At 37.8% G+C, this 15,084-nt stretch overlaps 2 protein-coding genes across 13 annotated transcripts in view; one reads left to right on the top strand and one right to left on the bottom strand.

The window, feature by feature from the left end:
• The window catches only part of LOC106083762 (fasciclin-1), a 108,680-nt gene that overhangs the window by 24,429 nt on the left and 69,167 nt on the right, over positions 1–15,084 (top strand). For 11 of the 12 annotated variants that reach the window (XM_059361996.1, XM_059361999.1, XM_059362003.1 and 8 more), the window contains exon 3: positions 11,731–11,763. The exons of the other annotated variant lie outside the window; for it this stretch is intronic. In XM_059361996.1, the coding sequence (XP_059217979.1) occupies positions 11,731–11,763 (33 nt within the window). The remainder of the gene's footprint in view (positions 1–11,730; positions 11,764–15,084) is intronic. 12 annotated transcript variants of the gene reach the window in all.
• LOC106083760 (uncharacterized) overlaps positions 1–15,084 on the bottom strand; it is a 175,151-nt gene that overhangs the window by 7,305 nt on the left and 152,762 nt on the right. The window lies entirely within an intron of this gene.

The raw sequence follows: 15,084 nt of genomic DNA on the forward strand, positions 1-15,084 counted from the left end.
ATAGGCGATTTACTTGTGTAATTAGACTATGGCATGTGATGGGCCACACATGATACGAGGCAAGCAGTGAGAGGAGAGTCATATATAGTAATAGAGGCAGTGCTGTGATAAAATGAAGTATGCAATAAGATGCACGTTGTTGCTGTGAAATGCCACTGTGTGACATATTCGTTGTAGGGATTGAGACAAATAAATAAATATTCAATATCACTAACTGATGGTGGGCAATGTTTCAATTATTGTCAATCATATTTTACTTAACTCAACCATCCCTCGTACGTATGGAGTACCGGAAAGGAGAGAGTGTATAAGTTTACGGGGCATATCTGCCGAACAATAAAAAACGGCGTTAAGGTCTGTTAAACAATAACAAACAAAAACTGGTTGCCTGCAAAACAAAATTGTAATGACCATTTCTTCGACTGTAATAAGTTCAAAAGGCATTTTTACGGTATAAGCTGGCAAGCAAAAGCCATCGTACTATTTAAATCAGAGAAATTTCAAACTACATTTCAGCAAATTTGTCTCACTGTTGTCATAACCACAGTTTTTCTACCAGAGACAAAAAGACACACACATAAGTGCGACAGTGAATTTTTCAAAAATTATTCAATTTGTTGTAGTTTTTCAATTGTCAACAGCGGCAGCAACATCAACATCAACGCCTTGCTCATCACGATTGACCTTTTGAATTGTCATTCGTTCATTGTCAACCGCCTCCAGCAAACAACAAGAGGGGCAGAAACGTTATTTCACTTATGACCTAACTTCCTGTGTAGTTGACATTACAAATTATGAGCAAGAGTAAACAAGATGATCACCGACGACGCCATCATCATCATAATCATCGTCACGATAATGGTGATAATTGTCGCATCTCACTAGGCACAGTGGTATTCCCCAACAGCTCTATAATCTACATCATCTGGAATTAACATCGAATGAAGATTTGATTCAGGTTCTAAAAGTCATCACCATTCCACCATGCCAGCCTCCTTTCTGAGCTCAAATCAAAGCAGACAATAAAAGAAAAAATTTTATTGGTCAAACTGTGTGGAAATAGTAATCTTCGGTAATCACCTCACCACAGGAGGGCAGGATCAAATCATCTCTACGGGCGGTGACAATGTTACATTGTTTGTCATCTTCTAATATGAAATACACATTCCCAAATCTGTTAGTAATTAGTAGCCCCATGAATATGGATGAGGTTGAAATGTTCAAATGGTCTTTTTATCTATTAGAAAAAATTCGATAGATCTCAAGATAAGATACTTGGCATCTGATAAAGGAACAAAACAACTTCGAAGCTGGCTTGCCTTTGAGGCGGTTCGATCAAATTAGCATAAGGAACAATAAACACATTTGAACCAAATGGAATAATCCTAAGGGGCTGTCAAATTAGTTATAGCATCACACTTGGCATAGCCGAAAAAGGTATAACAGTTTTTTTATACCCTCCACCATAGGATGGGGTTATACTAATTTCGTCATTCTGTTTGTAACATCTCGAAATATGCGTCCGAGACCCCATAACGTATCGTCATATCATTTTACGTCGATCTAGCCATGTCCGTCCGTCCGTCTGTCTGTCTGTCTAAAGCACGCTAACATTCGAAGGAGTAAAGCTAGCCGCTTGAAATTTTGCACAAATACTTTTTATAAGTGTAGGTCGGTTGGGATTGTAAATGGGCCAAATCGGTCCATGTTTTGATATAGCTGCCATATAAACCGATCTTGGGTCTTGACTTCTTGAGCCTCTAGAGGGCGCAATTCTCGTCCGATTTGACTGAAATTTTGGACGTGGTGTTTTGGTATCACTTCCAACAACTGCGCTAAGTATGGTTCAAATCGGTCCATGTTTTGATATAGCTGCCATATAAACCGATCTTGGGTCTTGACTTCTTGAGCCTCTAGAGGACGCATTTCTCGTTCGATTTGAATGAAATTTTGCACGTAGTGTTTTGGTATTACTTCCAAATCGGTTCATAATATGGTATAGCTGACATACAATATAAACCGATCTTGGATCTTGACTTCTTGAGCCAATAGAGCGCGCAATTCTCATCCGATTTGGCTGAAATTTCGCATGAGGTGTTTTGTCATGACTTCTAATAACTGTGCTAAGTATGGCGCAAATCGGTACATAAATTGATATAGCTGGCATATAAACTGATCTGGGATCTTGACTTCTTAAACCTCTTGAGGGCGCAATTCTCATCCGATTTGGTAGAAATTTTGTACAACGGCTTCTCTCATGACATTCAACATACGGTCTGAATCGATCAATAGCTTGATACAGCTCCCATATAAATCGATCTCCCGATTTTGCTTCTTGAGCCCCTACAAGTCGCAATTCTTATCCGAATGTACCGAAATATTACACAATGACTTCTACAATGTTCAGCATTTAATTATGGTCCGAATCAGACTATAACTTGATGTAGCTCTAATAGTATAACGGTTCTTATTCAATATTGACAAATGCGATCCATGGTGGAGGGTATAAGATTTGGCCTAGCCGAACTTAGCACGCTCTTACTTGTTTGTATTTGAAATAAAGCTTGAAATGTTTTTATACATGATATTCAATTTGTGTTTGTTTTTTTTGTCGGTTTGTTTATTTGTTCCGTATAGAATGATTCGAGAAGGGGGCGGACCCTCTCCTTTATCCCAAAAGAACTGCCCATAAATAAAAGTGGACCGATCGGGACAATATGGGACTCAAATGAAAGGTATTCGGGAGTGGATTACGAATATGGTCAGGAATTAGGAAAAGGCTTTATAATTTATTGATAACGGAAGGGAGCGGACCCTCCACCGTTACCCCAAAAACATCACCCAAAATCTAAAGTTGACCGATAGGGACACTATGGGTGTCAAATGAAAAGTATGCGGGAGTAGATAACGAATCTGGCATACAAATTCATGTCGAAGTATTGGGGGTCACCCCAACCCCACAAAAACGCCCAAAATGGGCACATTAGCCAATCACGGATATATGGGACTCGGTTGGTTTGTTCCGTATAGACTGAAAAACGGCAGAACCGCTTTTCTCGAAATTTTCGCTTATTGTGTAGATGGGTCTGGAAAGAAACATAGGCTATATAATTTTTCGGTATCGGAAGGGAGACGGACCCTCCCCCTCATACCAAAAACACAACCCAAAATCAAATGTGGACCGATCTGGACAATATAGGTATAAATGGAAGGTATTGGAGAGTAGAATACGAATATGGTCTTCAAATTGGAGTCTAAGTACCCATCGGTCCGCCCCAACTCCTAAACTTCCCCAAACGGACATATTGAACTTTCATTTCAATATGGGGCTCAAATGAAAGATATTCGGAAGAAAATTTTCAAAACTGGCATACAAAATCAGATCGAAGTAGGGGTTCAGCCAAGTATCATTATGACTATATGATACTTGGCTGAACCGATTTTCTTAAAATTTTCATAGATTGTGTACATATGTCTGGAAGGGAACATGGGCTATATTATTTTTAGATATCGGGTGGAGGCGGGGATAAACACCGCTTTGTCCGATGTTCTCGCCAGGATTCGAACGCGTTCGGCGTCATAGGCTACAATGACATGAATTCGATATCCGCATTCAGGGCGAAGTGTTCCCAACATAAAAAGATATTAGAAAGTTAAAGAATACGCAGCGGAGCGGGCCCGGTTCGGCTAGTGGTCTATATATCCTAGCCGACTTTCAACTAGTGTTACTCTGAATGTTAAAACCCAAGTAGAACATCACATTTTATTGCACATATGAGTAGCCAGCTTTTATTCTCAAAGATTTCCTCCATAAAACTCTAAAAAAAAAACACAAAACTATCCGATTTTATGTAAAAACCGTGGGTTTCAGAGCAAAAATACCAAAAATTGTGGGTACCTTAATATGGGATCTGCACCTAAAGTTGCACCAATATAGACCATATTCGCATTTTATAGGCTTAAGATATTTAATGTGGAGATCTCTCTATACGGTAGGTTAGGTTTAAGTGGTAGTCTGCCATCAGTCTACTTAGGCGTTATCAGTCTACTTAGGCTATATCAAAATATAGACTGGGATGAGTAACATATAAGACTTTTCCAAAATTTCAGCAAAACCGGACATTAAATACGCCTTTTAAGAAATGAAGATTTGAGATCTGTAGTTCAGTCGTTACGGGGGCAAATGAAAAGATATAGACCTATACAGTCCGGTTTGTAAGGGCCCGGCATGGGAGCAAAATACATTCATGGATGGAGGGTTTTTTGTGGAGCATTTATTTAATTTTTGATTTATATCTTTAGGAAATCTTGCACTACCAGTCATTTCTCTGGATATTTACAATGCCGAATTCATATCACTGTATTTTTCCAGCGTTGAATGCAGCACGTGACTTCATTCGTGATGTATGTTCGTTATGTTCTATGACATTGTGGTTATGGATATCTACAGTAGTTAGTCCAAAATTTGAGGGCAAATAAATTCAAGAGCGCTTTGAATGTCAGAAGAAAAAAAAACACGACACGCATATATTTTGAGAACATCATTAAACTGATGGCAATGATCCCATCTGGGGAAAAGTCATCAATTTATGCATTTATTGAAGAATACGAACATCTTCTCCTACATCTGCCTGTCATCATTAACATTTAAAATGATGATTATGTCTTTGACACAATAAATCCATGCGCGTGTAAGTTCGTGGGATGTCCACTTCTTTGTGGGTTTTGCACATACATACATATGTGACGCGTTTTTCGCTGGGACGCTGTTGATCATGAATTTTAATATTTGTGATGAGAGTGACGTTGCGATGCCCAAGCGCTCAGTTGTTGGCGGTGGCTACCACGACGATGATAATGCTGATGCACTCGTTTGTTCAATTAAATTTAATTAAGATTAAAACTTGTGCCAGTGCGGACATTTTGCTAGGAATGAACGAGCCAGCAAGCGCATTTGGCATTTTTAGTGGGGCTTTCCTACGACCTCAATGTCGTGAGAGGCGTCTTTGCTGTCGCTGCCGCAGTACGACCACTTTACAAAGTGTGAGTGGGCCATTTGCAACACTTTGGCCCCATCAGATAAGAACCATAGAAGCGTCTTTTGTTTTTGTCTCGGCTCATCGTAGTTGCGTTAATGGACCATTTCGAATTGAAGAAAATCCACATTCACAATTTTTTCTATTTGAATGGAGAACATTTCTCCCCCTCTCTTGATTTGGGGATGGATGCGAATAGCGTGTTTAGCCCACAATATGCTTTAAGAACAATCGAGTGTTAAGTATCACCACACTGCTCAAACGATCCACTCCCAAACCCAATTCCACAGAGTGTTAGGCGACTTTGATGGCTTTTGATTAGAAAAGAATTGAAAAATGAAAATGGTTTGGAGTAGGCAGTGACCATTTCCAAGATCTTCACTTGAATTTAATTCGAGTAAAATTATGCGGCTCGCCGACTAGAGCGCAAGCTGACATTTTCTTAATTAATGAACTATATGGGGAAAATTGTTTGTTGTTCCTTGAGATAGATGCCCTATCGCTTGCTTGCATTGAAAATAAAGCTGGTGCAAGTCCTCACATGCACGATCTTTATTTGAAATGTATCTGTATCTGTATATGTGTGTGTGTGTTTGCTTCCTTAATTGACAGCAAAATACACACATACAAACAAAATACAGCCAACATCTTTCCAGTGGTCTTAGGGAAGCACAATTAAGATTATATTTAAATTACTAATTAGATGTTAAGTTTCAGAATTTCACCGCTTCTCCGTTTCGGTGTTTTGCCTTTTATGCGTGCGTAGTCGTCTTTTCCCTTATCTTGTGTCCCCATACGCTCGTTCTCCTGTCTCACTGCAATTAAACGAAAGACTGCTCTTATACATCTTCAGTGGATCGGTTAAGCGGGCAATTTTAATAATTTTTATGTAAACCAATTAGAACTTCCTTTGGGAGGCACACGATGGCTTATGTCCATGTGCTTTCACAAGAGTATGGGTGTGTGTGTGTGTGGCTTTGTGCAAAGGGGCATGCGTGTGATCCCTCGGGGGAACTTTTGAAAGATTCAAATGGTGTGTGTGTGTGTGTGTGTATTCAATACATAATCCAGCCCATGCTGCATTTAATTGCAATTAATTACATTATTTGCATAGTCCAGACCATCCAAGGATGTGAATGGGGCCTCAACTATAATCCTTTAGATCAATTTGTATACCAACCGCCATAGGATGGGCAAAATATAATGTTTGTTATATTTAAATCATATTTTCTTTGCAAAAAAATCCCTTTTTAGCTTTTTACAATCAATGCTTTCAAGCGTCTTTTATAAGAGTCCTTCCTTGACGATGCTGTATGCTTCTTCTTCTAATGAGCATTCTATCTATGTACATGTGTTCATTCTCTTTGGGTAAATATTTGCGAAATTGTCTTCAATTTTAAGCCTCCACCCTATCAGTTACAGCATTTAATTAAAAATACACATGCATTATAAATTGTAATTTCGCTTTAAGGACTTCAGCAAGGCAGACACATACATACATTCACAAGGACACAAAGTCATGGAATTGTGACCTTTTCCCTCGAAACTCTGTATATTGAAAAGAGTACTGCAAACCAGATACCTTGGTTGCTAAAAATATACGTCAAGCTGCTCTCATGGTTTCCTTGGAAAAACAAAAAAAAAAACAACAAAATAGAGAACGAGAAAACACACAACTCAGATGTTGAGGCTTTTCAATGTCAGAGTAATGTGACCTTCTTAAAAGACCAATTCATTTCATTTAAATTGAAATACAGCTATGGGAAGTAAGCAACAGCAGGTGCATTGTGAGGCCTCTAGTTGAAGTTGAAATGACTCGTCTTGGGGACCTAGGTCGACACATCATCTTCGTAAACACTTATACAAGAAGTAAGAATGGGCTGAAGTTGGGCAAATCCGATCTCTTAATACCCCATACCACATTAGGTATTCAGGCTAAGTTGTCGCCGTGTGCACTGAAAGGAAACCCTTCGTAACCGGAATGAATTCTTACACTAATGCAATGCATTGTTCGGAACCAACGTGCAGCTTCAGTGCATTAATGATTTTTATACCCACCACCGTAGGATAGGGGGTATATTCATTTAGTCATTCCGTTTGCAACACATCGAAATGTCAATTTCCGAGCCTACAAAGTATATATATTTCGGATCGTCGTAAAATTCTAAGACGATTTAACGATGTCCGTGTGTCTGTCCATCCGTCTGTTGTAATCACTCTAGAGCCTTCAAAAATTGAGATATTCAACTGAAATTTGGCACAGATACGTCTTTTTGATGCACGCTGGTTAAGTTATTGAACGGGCCAAATCGGATCATATTTGGATATAGCTGCTATATAGACCGATTTTCTGATAAAGGGTCTAATGCCCATAAAAACTTAATTTTTTATCCGATTTTGCTGAAATTCGAAACAGTGAGGCTTCCCGACAACTGACCCAAATATGGTTCAGTTCGGATTATATTTAGATATATCTGCCATATAGACCGATTTCCCAATAAAGGGTCTGAAGCCCATAAAAGCTTTACTTATTACCCGATTTCGCTGAAATTGTAAACAGTGGGTTATTTATCTGACCTAAATATGGCTCAGATCGGACTGTATTTAGATATAGCTGTCATATAGACCGATCTCCCGATAAAGGATCTAAAGACCATAAAAGCCTTATTTATTACCCGATTTCGCTAAAATTTGAAAAGTGAGTTATTTTATTTTTACTTTCATTGAGTTATTGAAAACACAGTAATGATGCGATGAAGCATTTTCTTTTCAGTGTGCATAAATTTGAATTTAAGGTACAATGAAGAATATCTGCCACAATGGAAGTCATAGAGGAAAGTGTTGTGCAAACGTTTGAGTAAATCGCTTGATAAATGCGCTTGCAAAGGCTCTAGAAGTGAAAATCGAGCAAAACATTTATAAGCGAGCTAAAACTTAAGCGATTTCTTTGAAATTTACCAGAAATCTGAAGAGTCGTATGAGAAAACTTTGTGCCGAATTTCGTGAAAAACTATTTCGTCAGTTGAAAAACTATTGGTGTATAGTACAAATCGGATGAACATAAATGTATCGGGATTTCAAATAGGGACTTTTTTAAATAAAACGCAAACCATTTGAGATATTTCAAAAACTTAACTATCGACTTGAAGTACAATGAAAACATTTACCATCGACTTCGTTCATAGGGCCACCACGGGCACGTTTACCTCTGTTAATAAGTTGGACCCAATTTTCGATGTCTAGGCCTGAGCTTTTCCAAAGTCGTCGGCTTGTTGGCATAGTCTCAAAGAAAATATTCTAAAGCTATTTCTTGGGATAAGACGTTCATCAAACTTACTCTTCAATAAATCTATTGTAATGTGTGCTGTGTGACTTGCGACATGGAGCTGGCAAGCTATCAAGATTCGCAATATTCGAGATTTCTAATAATAAATATCGATAGCATCGATACTATCGTTAATTTCCAATTATCTGTATGAGAAATGTGGAGTAAAACTCCGGAGAACGATTTATATAAATAGAAACAATGTGAATGCACAGGCCGAATGAATCTAAATTTAATAAAGTCAGTTGAAAGTCATGAGAAAAATCATTGTAATTTTAGACCAATCGGATAAAAATTGCGCCCTCTATAGGCGCAATGTGTCTTATAGGACGCATTCAGTGTCGAATCGCTTGGTTTTTGTTCAATTTTGCAAAAACTCGAACTATGCCGATACCAATAGGAAAACTATCAATCGATATTGAGACAAAAAAAAATATATATCGATAGTGACATTGAAATTTTGCCAGCTCTATTGTGGCACCGTCCTGTTGAAACCACATGTCGCACTGTGGACCAAAATGATTGATTTGTGGCGCTTAGGGTAATTTTTTATTTTTTTTTTTTTTTTTTTAATTAAATTTTAATGATTTGCCGACATTGCACATTGGGATTGAGTCGAAAAAACTAGTAAAAAAAATGTAATTTGAGAACAGATAGTGATAAGTCTTTGCAATTTGAAATGGTTTGAGCTGAGTAGTTGTCGAGATCAAGTTTCAAGACCCTAGGTTGTTCGGGCGCGTCTTTGCAGGCCCCTAAATTTGGTTACCTCGGTGTTTCGAAAAATTGTTCCTGCTGCCCAATCTTTATTCCCTGGTCCGATATTCAAAATTCGCTCAAAAACCTTGTGTCAAGATTGGTCAATAAATGCGCTTACAGTGGCTCTAGTAGTGAAAATCGGGCGAAATACCTAAATGGCAGCTATACCTAAATCTGAACCGATTTCAATGTATTTCACCAGAATATCCCTCCTGCCAAATTACGAGAGAATCGGTTAACAAATGAGCAGTTTATTGCAACATTTCTCAAAACCGGACGAACATATATATGGGAGCTCTATCTACATCTGAACCGATTTCTATGAAATTCACCACCAATGTCGAGAGTCAAGAGAAAATAGTCCCTGCCAAGTTTCGAGAGAATCGGTTAACAAATGACCACTTTTGCAATTCGTACGAACATATACATGGGAGCTATATCTAAATCTGAACCGATTTTTTCCAATTTCACTAGGCTTCGTCTCTAGGCCGAAAAATATACCTGCGAAATTTCAATATAATCGGATGAAAATTGCGACCTGTAGTTTGTGCACAAATTAGCATGGACAGACGGGCAGACAGATAGACAGACAGAAAAATCGAATCAGAAAGTGATTCTGAGTCGATCGATATACTTATCTATGGGTCTATCTCTCTTCCTTCTGGGCGTTACAAACAAATGCACTAAGTTCTAATACCCTGTTCCACAGTAGTGGCTTTGGGTACAATTACTTTTTCTGTTTCTTTTGTGAAGAGGACATATTGTAGAGGCGTTCTAAGTGAAGTTTCAACAAGTTGTCAATTTAAATGGGTGCAATATGATCTTCAAAATAGGCAATTTTTTATTAAAAAATGAGTTCTTATAGTGCAAAGCCCGGATTTCCCACTACGGCTAATGTTTTCTTTAGCCCCAAACCATATCAGATGATGTTGCAGTCTTTTTTGGACCACCAATACGGCATTTGTCAATTCCAACAGTATCATTCTAACAATTTGTGGTGCGATACACAAACGTTTTGTTCACTTTGGGGTGCTTGAGTTCGCAAACAATAGCCGGTTGTAATGTTGTAACCAAATATAAGGCAATCTCAATATTACGCTTGAACTTGGTAACATGCGTGTCAGCTACGTTGTATACTGAAACAGTTTAAATGTAATTTAATAGGCTACGTGGTGGATATATGTTCTTTATTTTGATAGATTTATGAGTTAGTTTATGATCTAAAGATGAACGGCCTTATTCACAAAATAGGTTTATTTGACAGATTTCCTTTATGGAACTGTCACATAAACCTATTTTAGGGCTTCATTAAGTTTTGTGTATAAGCCCGAAAGACTTTACCAAAAGTCGTTTCTAAACCACTAAAATTCTTGGTATTTCTTTCGAAGTATGCAGCAAAAGAACTAATGATGATTTCCAAACAAGAAAATCACCTTTGCTAAAAAAGAAAACAAAAATTCGTATATTGTAAGTTGCACTACATAAAAAAATAATAATTTTAATTTAATTTGTAAAAAAAAGTTGAGATCAATTTCCACAAGTTTTATTTGATTTAAATGTGTACACCCTTTAACAAAAAAATCTATGTTTCTTTTGTTTTTCTAAATAGGATAGCTAAAAAATTTAATCTACAGTTTGCAAGTGAAATTTTTCTTTTGTGACATATTGGCATTTGTGTTAAGGAGTAATAGTAAATGTTTGAAAGGTGCAAAGTGTTGCCGATACCCAATATAGCCTTAAAAAAAACACCCAAATGAAGGCCTTGCCTAGTCCTTGTGTGTGCCTGAGACCAGAGAGTAAACCCAATTTCCATAAAGAATTGTGTCATGTCATTTAATTTTTATGACAAAGAAAGAAAATAACAGCCCCCCCCCCCCCCAAAACGGTTGCTGCTGCCATGGACAGCAAGACCAATATTAACCCTTTTTGGTTGAGATTTTCATATTAAAATTTAATATCAAATGAAGGAAATGGAGGAAATTTTTGAAAATGAAACGTTTAAAATATGGATGTGTGTGTGTGTGCTTGTATGTGTATGCATTTTGTGTGATTAGTTGTAGATTTCAAGTAGTCTAGTCTGTTGTCTGCGTTTCCTTTTTTTAAGTTTTCATATTTGAATTCTTGTTTTTTTTACATTTCCCTTGCATATCTCTCTCATGTTCATTATCCTTTGGAAACATACAAAGGCACGCACACCACAACAGCAAACAAACAAACTGGCATACACACACACACCACACTACAGAGCCATACAATAACACTTTGGCTTAGCTATCATTAGATACGTAACTCATGCTCCACGTTCTTGGCTGGAACCTACACACACATTGACATTGTATTCCACCAACCAAACCACAGCCAACGAACTTACCAACCAACCCACAAACAGTCAGTCAGTCAGTCAACCCAAAGCCCAATCAACCAACCCAACCAAACCAAGCTACCAACCAACAACAGAGCCGCGCATTAGTGATCAACAACACTCCCATTTTTTACTTAAGTCTTTGGTTCCATTAAGAAAAACGGTTTTTATGTTTTGGCCTTGATAACAAAACAAAAAGATTTTGGCTGTTTTTAAAAAAAATCGTGTTTTATGGCCTTTTTTACTTACAGACTGCATCACTAAGGAAACAAATGCCTGTTAGGGTAAGATATCCCACCAACAAAACAAAAACAAAAATCGAAATAAGAAAAAAAAGTGACAAAAGACAAATTATCTATCAAACTCAATCAAACAACCAAACCATCCAAGCAACCTATCACAACCAGTCCACCAGAAAAATTACCAACCAGAAAAAAATTAAAACTCCCTCTATATGTTGCTTGCAGAACCGTCTTACTTGCCCTGTAAATACGACAAGTTGCCTTAGTTTCGTTTTTCGTTTTTTTTTCTGCTTTTTTTTCATGTTCCTTGTTTGGTTCCTATCTCCTTTGGCCGGACATTTGTTATCGGAAAGTGCATTTGTGTCCTTTATTGTTCAACGAAAGGATTCCGAATGCATTAGCGTGTTGTGTTATCAAATGTCGATTACCAAAAATTGGCTCCTTCAAATTTAACACACACACACAAACATACATAGATAGACAATATTGTCCTCCCCTTGTTTAAGGAAAACATAATTTGAAAAAATTTGCCCTTTTTCGTTTTCCCCCCAACCATTAATGGTGTATTGGCCAAATTTCCATTATTTCCCATATCTAAATATCCCTTTGGTTTGAGAAGCGAGCGAGAAAATGTAAAAAAGGTTTGGCTTGTGTTATTGTATATTCGTTAACTTTTGTTTTGTATTGTTGCGTTGTGTTGTATCTTTGAGTCCCCTTAGCAAGGGTTGTTACATATACAAACAAATACATATGTACATATATAATGTTGTTGTTCTTCTTCTTGTTGTTGCTGCTGTTGCTAAGTTAGTCCAGTTGTGGTTAATGCCCCACTCGTAAACATATCATAACCTACACCCATACTCAATTAAATGCACTTGCACATGCACCTTTATACAAATACACTCACACACACACACCCACTGACGTCACACGCAATTGTGAACATACACATACCTCAACCACTTTCATTCCATTAGAATAGATCAAAGGACACAATGAAAAAAGAAAAGAGGGATATTTTCCACCTTCGATTCTTAATGTGTGGGGAAATATCACCCATGATCTAGTGTTGCGGTTTACTTCCGGTCGTGTGGGGCACGAGACAAAGTAACCACCACTTTACCAGGGCAATTGACGATGCCCGCCACGACCACCATCAGCTTGCAATTGCATCAAGAGTCCTTCATATGTCATTTCTCCCCAGTTGCTGGTTAATTAAAGTAATTAAACAAAAAAAAAAATAAAAAAATCATAATTATTTTTCCAAACCCCTAAATGTAAAACTCCCATGTAAAATTCTACAATACTTTGTAGCCCTTTGTTACTTTCCTAAGCTAGCTGCTGCCTATATTGCTCAGTGAAAATGGTTTAGTCCTTGCATAGTTTGTTTGGTTTTTCAAGGGACGTTCGTATTTCGAAACGAGAATATATTTTTGTAATAAATTTTCCCTAATCCTGCAGCCAGACACCGCAGGCAGGATCAGCGCAGGTGTAACATGGTAAAACAAGACTTATTTGTCATTCAAAACACCTCCCCGCCAAAGCAGAAAAAGGATACTTGAACCTTGGTAAGAACGTTGAGAAAATATGCGGCAGCACTAAAGGAGCGCATATGTTTTAAGGTTTGCAATTACTTCCCCTTAGCCCTCTGACTTAATGGAAGCATGTGTTGGAAAAGGAAATTTTGAATTGCCCAAACATTACGCTCGCAAAAGCTTAAATAAATTTTATAACTTATTTGGAAAGTTTGTATGCCTTGGCTTATTGTCTAGGACAAATAGAGTTCACTGACCGCCCCAAATAATTGTATTCTATATATAAAAGTCCTTAACTGTAGACATTTAATTGATGTTTGCTTAGATTTTCAACCTTAGTCAGCTTTAAAAATGTTAAAAAACAAAATGCGCTTGTATGGGAATTGAAGCAACTTGTCAACTATTATTATACCCACCACCGACGGATGGGGGTATATTCATTTTGTCATTCCGTTTGCAACACATCGAAATATCCATTTCTTGATTAGAGTAAAAATCGAAGACGATCTAGCCATGTCCGTCCGTCTGTCTGTTGAAATCACGCTACAATCTTCAAAAATAGAGATATTGAGCTGAAACATTGCACAGACTCGTTTTCTGTCCATAAGCAGGTTAAGTTCGAAGGTGGGCTATATCGGACTATATCTTGATATAGCTCCCATATAGACCGATCTGCCGATTTAGGGTCTTAGGCCCATAAAAACCAAATCTATTATCCGATTTTGCTTAAATTTGGGACAGTGAGTTTCGTTAGGCCAGTTGACATTCTTCTTCAATTTGGCCCAGATTTGGATATATTGTAGCTGCCATATAAACCGATCTCTCGATTTAAGGTTTTGGACCCATAAAAGGGGCATTTATTGTCAGATGTTGCCAACATTTGGGATAGTGCGTTGTGTTAGGCCCTTCGATATCCTTCTTAAATTTGGCCCAGATCGGTTCAGATTTGGATATAGCTGCCATATAGACCGATTTCTCGATTAAAGGTTTTGGGCCCATAAAAGGCGCATTTATTGTCCGATGTCGCCGAAATTTGGGACAGTGAGTCGTGTTAAGGCCTTCCACATACTTCTGCAATATCGCACAGATCGGTTCAGATTTGGATATAGCTGCCATATAGACCGATATCTCGGTTTTAGGTTTTGGGCCCACAAAAGTCGCATTTATTGTCCGATTTCGCCGAAACTTGGGACAGTGAGTTGTGTTAGGCTCTTCGTCATAATTCTGCAACTTGGCCAAAATCGGTCCAAATTTGAATATAGCTGCCATGTAGACCGATATCTCTATTTAAAGTCTTGGTCCCATAAAAGTCGCATTTGTAATCCGATTTTACAGAAATTTAACACAGGGCTTTTCGACATCCGTGTCGTATATGGTTCGGATCGGTTTATTTTTAGATATATGTATCTACTGTACTCATAAGTATATGGTCATACTCGGAACATATTTCGATATAACTTCTATGGCACGTAAGATATCAAATTTTCACCGAATTTCGATGAAAGGTAGTTCACATATATAACCGAGGTGGTGGGTATTCAAAGTTCGGCCCGGCCGAACTTAACGCCTTTTTACTTGTTTTAATTTGCTTGCCACTTTAGGTAATGAAAAAAACTTCTATTACAATAAATCTTACGTGAAAGGACTACACCAACTTCGTGTTAATTTTCTATGGTCTGTCCTTAATCGCCGGCTTCATTCATTAGCTGAGTTCTGAGTAAACGGGAGTGTCGCAAAGAAAAGTAAATGAAAAAAACGACATTCGCTTTGCAAATTAGAAGCACCATAAAAAGTGCAAAGCGTAATGAGTCATAAGCGTCATTTAATG

This window comes from Stomoxys calcitrans, chromosome 2 (genome assembly GCF_963082655.1).
Source record: "Stomoxys calcitrans chromosome 2, idStoCalc2.1, whole genome shotgun sequence".
Classification (NCBI taxonomy): Eukaryota; Metazoa; Arthropoda; class Insecta; order Diptera; family Muscidae; genus Stomoxys; species Stomoxys calcitrans.